At 38.1% G+C, this 10,000-nt stretch overlaps 1 protein-coding gene across 1 annotated transcript in view; it reads right to left on the bottom strand.

The window, feature by feature from the left end:
* LOC144960266 (multidrug resistance-associated protein 1-like) overlaps positions 1–10,000 on the bottom strand; it is a 68,844-nt gene that overhangs the window by 35,517 nt on the left and 23,327 nt on the right. Inside the window, 5 exon segments of the mRNA XM_078893309.1 lie at positions 819–885; positions 1,617–1,701; positions 2,764–2,910; positions 4,409–4,546; positions 7,567–7,755. Of these exon segments, the coding sequence (XP_078749435.1) occupies positions 819–885; positions 1,617–1,701; positions 2,764–2,910; positions 4,409–4,546; positions 7,567–7,755 (626 nt within the window).

The raw sequence follows: 10,000 nt of genomic DNA, 5'->3' as shown, positions 1-10,000 counted from the left end.
ATAAGCTAAAAAAACTTTTATACACACTTGTTCAGATCTTTATCATTGCCTGGCACCTTTCAGACACACTTGTTCAGATCTATATCATTGCCTGGGCACCTTTCAGACAAACTTGTTCAGATCTTTATCATTGCCTGGCACCTTTCAGAAACACTTGTTCAGATCTTTATCATTGCCTGGCACCTTTCAGACACACTTGTTCAGATCTTTATTATGCGCTTTTTGAGATCTTGATCTCACTTTAATCGTCTTTTTAGCACGACTGATTAAGATAGTTGGTCTTCTTTGATTTTCTGTTTTACAAACAAAGGGATTAACTCTCTCCTTACGTGCCATTTTCAGGATTTTCCCCAAAACTTCACACCCAACTAACACAAAAAAATAGATTTTTTATCACTCAAACACAGAATCAGTAAGTTCTTGCGATAAATAATTTCTTCTGCTCTACAACACACAGTTCATTTTTTGTAAATTTTATGATGTACAAAAGAAATTTGAATGAGAAAAGTGTTGGTTGTATCGTAACGAATGTGACGATTTTCCTATAGTTGGTAAGGAGAAGGTGAAGGCAATTCTACCTTACTATGGAAAACCCATATTTAAAAATTGGCCAGAAAACTCGTCCATATATTGATCAATTTAAATGACCCTCATATTGGCAAAAAACTCTCAAACCTGGGTCTTCGTGAAGTCCCAGGTTTGAGAGTGTTTTGCCAAGATGAGGGTCATTTAAATCGACCGAGATTTGAAGGATGAGTTTTTTGGCCAAATTTTTAAATATGTGGTTTTACAGAGTACGCCAGACTGAATGTACTTACTTTCTCAATGTCGGCTTAGCATCTGTATCCCATGTAAAAGTGCATTTGTTTATGTCAATGACAAAATCTATGGGACGAGAATAAAAATAAAGAAAATAAAACAAATCCAATCATTGAGAAAAATTAAAAAGTTCTATGACTCCATCATGAATACATCAAAATATTACATAGTACTTTCCGCCTGATCTTAACAGACCCAGCTACCAAGTAACTGCTGGTGGGACAGGGAGGAGGTTGTTCATGAAAAAAATCTAATTTTATGCGACTATGTGGTATTGTCGTTTGACACCTTCGGATCGGAAGGTCTTTCGTTCGAGTCCCACTGTGAGCTGCGCATAGTTGAATCCTTGAAAAAATCTCTTTACGCCATTATTGTGCTCAGGTGTAAAATGAGTGCCGGCCCGTTAATAGCGTTGCCTCTGTCTGAAAAAAATTGTAACATGGCCTTACAGACGTCTTGTCTCGTTCTTCATGTTAAGTATTGCTATTGGCTAGGGACCTCTCATGAAGATAATAATGATAGTGATGACGATGATGATAATGATGATGATGAAGATGATGATGATGAAGATGATGTGATGATGATGATGATGATGATGATGATGATGATGATGATGATGATGATGATGATGATGATGATGATGATGGTGATGATGATGATAATGATGATGATGATGATGATGATGATGATGGTGATGATGATGATGATGATGATGATGATGATGATGATATTATTGAGTACGGTGATGATAATGACGAATATAGTTAGGTGACCCATATCTTGAAGTAGCCACTAACCTGAGTCAATATTCCTAGAAACGTTGTTTGGATTCATCTCATCCATACACAAAAATGTGTTAACTCGTCTGAATGACACAATTGCCTGTAGTACAGAAAGCAAGATAACACAGTCAATATTTGACCCTCCGTCTCAAAACGGTATTATGTCGGGGATGATTCAGACCCCAAAAAGTGAATTTAGAGATAGATTGATGAGAAATTGGAGCTTAGAAGATTTTGCAATGCAAGAAACAGTCTTTATACTCCACCAGAACGTACAGAAATTAAACCCAAGTTGGATATTTGTGTCTATGAATTCAATTTCCCTTACCGAGTGGATCCCGACATAATACCGATTCGATACGGTGGGTCACATATAGTAAATATCAAAGTAACAAATTAGGAAGCAGGCATTGATGTAAGATAAAGATATGAAAAAGTGTATGAAATAGTGCCAGACAAAGAAGATATAAAAAAGAATATAAACAAAAAGGTCTATTCCAAGGAAAAGCGTCTTTAAGGTCTATTCCAAGAAAATGTTTCGGTAAGGTCTATTCCAAGGAAATTTGACTTCAAGCTCTATTCAAAGGAAATGTGTCTTTAGGGTCTATTCTAAGAAAATGAGTCTTTAAGGTCTATTCCAAGAACATGTGTCTTTAAGGTCTATTCCAAGGAAATTATATATGAGGGAAATTGAAGGTAGAAGATCATAAATTTGACCATACGTCAGAGTAAATCTTATGCGGAATATACAAACTAAAGTTAAAATCACAGCCATTCCATCATTTTAGCTCTTTAAAATTTATGTATGACGCATTCTTTTTTTTTTATAAGAACACCAATCTTTATCAAGCATATTTCGTTACGAAGACTAAAATCTCATTTTTGAGGCTGGGAGGGGGTTGTTTTTAATTTTTACTATGATGTTCCGGGGGTATTTACTCGTCTTTTTTGTTTGTTCGTCTTTGTTTATTTGTTTTGGATGAGGGTTGTTTTGTTTTGTTTTCTTTTCTTTTTCTTTTAATTTTTAAATAAATGTATCTACTTCGGGATTTTTTGGGAAAGTGTGGGGAAGGTAATTCACTGAGGGAGTTTTTATTTATTATTTTTGGTCTTTTCATGCCGATGTAATAGCAATTTGACACGTTTGATTACAAATACATACCTGGATTACTGAGCATAACACATTTGACAAATAAGACATCGGTACTTTTAAGTAGGAGAAGAAGGCGAGACTGACGAAGGCAATGTTAGCATCCAAAACGTTTTTGTCAGATATGTTAACGTAGACAGCAAATGACGCCAAAGTTACCTGTTATATTTGAATAAGAATACAAACGAAATAATAAAATTATACATCCATCTAATATACATATATATATATATATATATATATATATATATATATATATAATATATATATATATGGACAAGTGATAACATTGGAGATTTCATATTCATGGACAAGTGATAAAAATTGTGTTTCCATGACAAAGTATAATATGCGTAATTCTTATCCGGACAGATCAATGTTTATGAATCTTGGGTCTAATAGATTTGACGGAAAGTACTATGTGATGGACTTGCGTCCTATCCAAAGAGTAGGAGGCAATTGCTATTTTCCGTTCTACACTATAGAAACGGAGATCTTAATTGCTCTGAGGGGCTACTTTTATAAAGTTTTACGTGCAGTTATGTGGTCTTGTGGTATGATACTCGCTTTCAGATCGGAAGGTCCTGGGTTTGAGTCTCGATCGGCGCATACTTGAGTCTTTAGAAAAGGCTCTTCATTCACATTCTCTCACCGTACTCATGTGTAGAATTAGTACTGACCCTTAACAGTGCTATCTGTCGGGGGGGAAATGTAACATCGCCTATCAGGAGTCATTTCTCGTTCTACATTTACGTGTTCCTGTTGGCCAGGGACTCTTTTTAAAGCCATGTGGGCACTTGTGGGTATTGCGCTATATAAAATCTCAAGTTAAGAAACAATATATCTTTTAACTAAAACTATAGGAAAATCGTCACATTCGTTACGATACAACCAACATTGTTCTTATTCAAATTTCCGTTGTATACATCAAAAAATTTTAAGAAAATGAACAGTGTGTTGCAGAGCGTGTTTTGATGAAGAAATTATGTATCGCAAGAACTTTACTGCTATTGGGACTGAGTGATAAAAAACATATTTTTGTGTTAGTTGGGTGTGAAGTTTTTGGGCAAAATCGTGAAAATGGCTGGTAAGGAGAGAGTTAGCGGGCAGAGTGGCTCAGCGGTACGGTCTTTGCTTCGTACCCGAAAGTTACCGAGTTCGATCACCCGCGTTGTGTGTCCGTGAGCAAGTCACTTCGCCCTAGCTCAATTTGCGGCGCTGTACTGCGGCTGACGCCTGGGTTATTCCAGTCTTCCCTTGGAAAGGACCCTAGAGACAATTTTCCCCTATGGGATGAATAAAGGGAATTTTTTCTTGTTTGTTTGTTTTAAAAACAGCAATAGGATTCAACAGTCGTGACGTCACTTCCCTGGTGATGACGCATTAATGACGCACTTAGTAACTGGTTCTAAACAATTGGAACATTGGCGGACGCCCTTATGAACTACTTCTCGGACGAGCATAAAAGTGTATCCAGAGGAGAAAAACAATATAAACCTGATCACGCTTTGAATTTTATACAATCTGATCACATGACATGTGAAAAAGTTCTAGCCAGCATGAAGTATAAAAAGTATTGATTTTCTTTGTTTAGAACCAAGCTGCTCGTTGTTAGGCGGACGTGACATCCGACTATTGAATCCTATTGTAAACTTACCAAGAAAGGCACCAAATGGAACCCAATGCCCGTGACAATGTTGACGTAGGCTATTTTCATCAAAACGTGGGTTTCCTGTGACCTGAGTGTATTGATTTTCTCCTGAAAGGCCTCCTCCCAGGCATATAACTTGAGAACCTGAATAGGGGGGGGGGGGGGGGGAACAAAACTTTTAGTCATCATTTATGAAAAACAATTGGAGATGCTGAGCCGAAGATCAGAGCTACCAAACCTGAAAATTCAAAAATTCGTAGTAATCTTTAGAAGAAGAAGAAGAAGAAGAAGAAGAAGAAGAAGAAGAAGAAGAAGTAGAAGAAGAAGAAGAAGAAGAAGAAGAAGAAGAAGAAGAAGAAGAAGAAGAAGAAGAAGAAGAAGAAGAAGAAGAAGAAGAGGAGGAGGAGGAGGAGGAGAAAGAGGAGGAGAGAGAGATGATGAGGAGGAGGAGAAAATGAAGAAGAAGAAGAAGATGATGATGATGTTGAGGATAAAGAAGAAGAAAAAGAAGAAGAAGAAAAAGAAAAAGAAGAAGAAGAGAAGATGATGAGATGATGATAGATGATGATGATGATGATGATGATGATGATGATGATGATGATAATGATGATGATGATGATGATGATGATGATGCTGATGATGATGAAGATGATGATGATGATGATGATGATGATGATGATGATGATGATGATGATGATGATGATGATGATGATGATGATGATGATGATGATGAATGCAAAAGTAACCCGGGTAAACTACAGCTATAGTCGGAAGTGAGCATGACACCATGTCGTTGTAATTTGACTGCAGTCTTAGTCTTGCGTCCTTGAACTTCAGATTTCCTCTCTGTAGCTTTTGCTGCTTAGCTATAAGATAAGTTGAGAGGTACTGTAAGGGTAAGGATGAAGAGGCCGGCAAATGCTGAAGCACCGATGTATGAATGTAGATTGACAAACAAACCATCACTCAGTATTCCTTGCCGCGGCCATTCCCTTGGTTCCACTCTGGTACCATCATCTAACAACGATCTAAAACATTTGGAAACAACAAAGGTCTTCTCTGGGGGATAGCGTGGCTAGCGGTCTTTGCTTCGTACCCGAAAGGTACCGAGTTCGATCACTCGCCGCTGCGCTGAGTAGCCTTAAGCAAGTCACCTCTCGCCCTAGCTCAATTTGCTGCGCTACACTGCGGCTGACGCCTGGGTTATTCCAGTCTTCCCTTGGAAAGGACCATAGAGACAAATTTCCCATATGGGATGAATAAAGGGAATTTTTTATTATTAGTAGTATTTTATTGTAAACCGCAGAAGTATTCTTACGGAGACTAACAATGAATAAAAAGTGAACTCCCTTTATAATAAATATATAATATATATATATATATATATATATATATATATATATATATCAAACTGGATATTCTTTGAAATGTTAATTGCCACCTCCGAGAGATAAAAAAACACACGAATCGAAAGGAATTTTAAAAATCTAGCTTTTATATAGCGCAGTATTCACTAAACGTACTCAAAGCGCCGCTATAAGGAGTCCCTAGCCAACAGTAACATTTAACATGTAGGACGAGACATGACGCCTGTTAGGCGATTATTACATATATATTTTTTTCTTTTGGACAGAGATAACGCTGTTAACGGCCAGGCACTCATTTTACACCTGAGTACGGTGAGAAAATGTGAGTAAAGAGCCTTCAACCATGCGCCGAGCGAGGCTCGGACCCAGGGCCTTCCGGTCCGAAAGCGAGTGTCATACCACTAGACTACATAGCCGCACGTAACTCCTAGAATGTTTCTCTTCCCCTTGAGCAACTCATTTAACTTAGAGAAACACGTTGTGGCCCGCGGCGTCCATTGGCCGCGATATGGCTCACGTACTCCATTGGCTTTGCCCAACATGCTTCTTGTAAACTGTAGGCTGCAAAAGGGTTAATACAGCAAGTTCATATCACAAAGTTTGAAAATTGAGGTAAAAACAATATTCTTGAGGATAATTATACGACTCGTACCACACAAAAAAACAACTGGAGGCAGCAGAAATATGGTTTCTTAGAAGGATGTTAAGAATCTCATGGGCAGAGAAGAAAACTAATGAAGAAGTATTAGAGCAAGCTGAAACTAAAATGTTATTAATTCGTATAATAAGAAAAAGACAAATGCAATTTTTAGGGCACCTAAATCGACATGAATGTATTGAACATCTTGCTCTCACAAGAAAGATAGAAGGTAAAAAGAGTAAAGGTAGACCAAGAAACACATATTTGAATAGGTTGAACAGCTGGGTAACAAAGAAAGAGAAGAGTTAGTTTTCTCAGATTATCTGATCAGAGAGATGAATGGCATACCATGATCACGGATCACCGATGTCTGGCACAGACTCGGTACTTGAAGAAGAAGAAGGCAAGCAGCTTTATCCGACGTATCGAATTATAAATAAAATATAAGGAAGGTCTCAAGTTTGTTTATCTATCTTTTATCAAGTGTTTATAATATTAGTTGGCATCCACAGAGCAGATAACAAATGTTTAATACGCTTCAACTTCCCTCGTAATGACGCATGGTAACTTAGTTACTTGCTCTAAACTATCGGAACAATGGCGGGCGCCCTTATGAAATATTTCTCCGACGAGCATAAAAGTGTATCCAGAGGAGAAAAACAGTATAAATATGATCATGTTTTGACTTTTATACATTCTGATCACATGACATATGAAAAGTTATAGCCAGCGTGAAGTACCGATTCTCTTTGTTTTGAACCACGCTGCTCGCTGCTGCTGGGCAACGTGTCATCAGACTAGTGAATCCAGTGGCGGACACCCTTATGAAATATTTCTCCGACGAGCATAAAAGCATATCCAGAGGAAAAAATAACCATTATAAATCTCATCATGTTTTGACTTTTACACATTCTGATCACAAGACATGAAAAGTTCTAGCCAGCATGCAGAATAAAAAGTACCGATTTTCTTTGTTTAGAACCACGATGGCCGCTGTTGCTGGGCGACGTGACATCAGATTATTGAATTCAATTGAGATAAATGTATTTCACGAGACAGGCTTCCTTTAATAAACCTAGATATCTCGTTGTAGAAAAAAGGAAATAAGATGTGTTAGAGACGCAAGGCATGAAAAGGTATATTTATTATAATATCACCTTCATCCCAGAGAGGGCCTCACTGGTAAGTCTAAGTCTTGCGTCCTTGAACTTCATATTTTCTCTCTGTAGCTTTTGCTGCTTGGCTATAAGATAATAGTTCAGAGGTACTGTAAGGGTAAGGATGAAGAGGCCGGCGAATGCTGAGGCACCGATGTATGAATGTAGGATGACGATGATGATACACACCTGGATAGTTTTGGAAGTTTGGAAAGAATTGAAAGAAAGACACAGGAATATTTAGTTATAGGGAATGAGATTAGCGGAAGAGTAGCGTCCCTTGATTGGACGTCACCCATAGTCTGTGACGTCACCGGCGGAAAAGTTATTAGAGAGAGAACGTCATGTTAGTTGTGCGCATGCGTCTCTCGTCCTCGCTTCCGGTGAAAGCGGCTTTAGATACTTCAAAACCAAATTGACGTTCTCTCTGTAAGGTTACGTCCAATCAAGGGACGCTACTCTTCCGCTAATCTCATTCCCTATTGATGTTCATCTTTCCCAAACGTTTAGTATAAAGGTAAATCAAGTATATCAAGGTAGAAATATATAATATATTGATTAATCAGGAAGAAGAAGAAGAGGAAGACGAAGAAGAAGAAGAAGAAGAAGAAGAAGAAGAAGAAGAAGAAGAAGAAGAAGAAGAAGAAGAAGAAGAAGAAGAAGAAGAAGAAGAAGAAGAAGAAGAAGAGGAAGAAGAAGAAGAAGAAGAAGAAGAAGAAGCAGCAGATGGTGATGATGATGATGATGATGATGATGATGATGATGATGATGATGAATACAATTTCTTACATTGCACAAACTCCGAGTTCGAATGACTAGGTTATAGGTTGAATCATAAGATGGCATAACTAATAATTTAGTAGCAGGCTGTATTTGGCAGATTCTTAAGATTACGGGTCGAGAAGAGAGAGGATGGATGCACTTTATTAAATTGAGCTTTTATAGATAGAATGCGCTTGGCCAAGGAGTACACAACATTGCCATCCGGAAGTATAACGGACCAACACACAAACTCTGTGTAACCATGAACTTTTATAGTCTGGTTAATACAGTTTAGTGAGAACAACTCACAAACGCGGATGGCAAAAACAACAACAAAGGCCTGAGTGACGTCATCTGCATACTATCTATATAGATAGTTCGAAGATGATGTCACTCAGACCTTTGTTATTGTTTTTGTCATCCGCGTTTGTGAGTTGTTCTCACTAAACTGTATTAACCTGACTATAAACGTTCATGGTTACACAGAGGTTGTGTGTTGGTCCGTTATACTTCCGGATGGCAATGTTATGAGCTTCTTAGCCAAGCGCATACTATCTATAGAGCGATATCCACTGAATGTGCTCAAAACGCTTTACAAGGGGTCCCTGACCAAAGCAACATGTAACATACAGAACGAAACATGACGCCTGTTAGGCGATATTAACATTTTTTTTCGGACAGATACAACGCTGTTAACGGGCAGGTACTCATTTTACACTTGAGTACGGTGAGAGAATATGAGTAAAGAGCCTTTTCCAAGGAGCGAGGGTCGAACCCAGGACCTTCCGATCCGAAAGCGAGTGTCATACCATTAGACCACCTCTTTATTGATGACCAGCAGTTAACGAGGTTAGAAAATAATATACCGTCACTCTGAAACCAACAAGAAATGAAGTGCCAGAAGACAATATATATATATATATATATATATATATATATATATATATATATATATATATATGTATATAGAACAAAAATTTCGCGGCCGCGATGGGGGCTCGAACCCGCGACCTTACTAGTACGACAACTCCGCCTGGCCGGGGAGATCGTGACTCACCTTATGAGTTGTCCACGATCCCAAAAAAGATCGCTTCTAACCCCAGTCTTATTAGAGCCTTATCTTCCTGACTTAATAAGACTGGGGTTAAAATGATCTTTTTTGACTTGTTGTTATCAACAGAAGTGCCTGCTCCACTCACGTTTCTGAATTAAAAATTCACTCTGAAACCAGAAGATCAGTTGCACAGTGTATGTATTCAGTCTTCAGATGGGCTGGTTTTAGACTATGTGGTTTAGTGGTATGACACTCGCTTTCGGATAGGAAGGTCCTGGGTTCGAGCCTCGCTCGCTCGGCGCATAGTTGAATCCATGGTAAAGGCTTTTAAATTCACATTATCTCATCGTACTCTGGTGTAAAATGAGTACCTGACCGTTAACAGCGTTGTCTCTGTCCGAAAAATTATGTAATGTCGCCTAACGGGCGTCATGTCTTGTCCTAAATGTTAAATGTTGCTGTTAACCTTGTAAAGCGCCTTGAGCACGTTTAGTGGATATTGCTCTATATAAATGCTCTTTTTTTAGACTTTTACGGAGATTGTAACCCAATTTTTGATATCACACTAGTGTTCCCTATTATTCCACCCACTCCCTAAATAGTTTTGTTTTTGTTTTT

This window comes from Berghia stephanieae, chromosome 15, assembly GCF_034508935.2.
Source record: "Berghia stephanieae isolate SIO BIC M18660-M18661 chromosome 15, UCSD_Bste_1.3, whole genome shotgun sequence".
Lineage (NCBI taxonomy): Eukaryota > Metazoa > Mollusca > Gastropoda > Nudibranchia > Aeolidiidae > Berghia > Berghia stephanieae.
The sequence above is the reverse complement of the archived record's forward strand: the minus strand, read 5'-3'. Positions and strand labels throughout refer to the sequence as shown.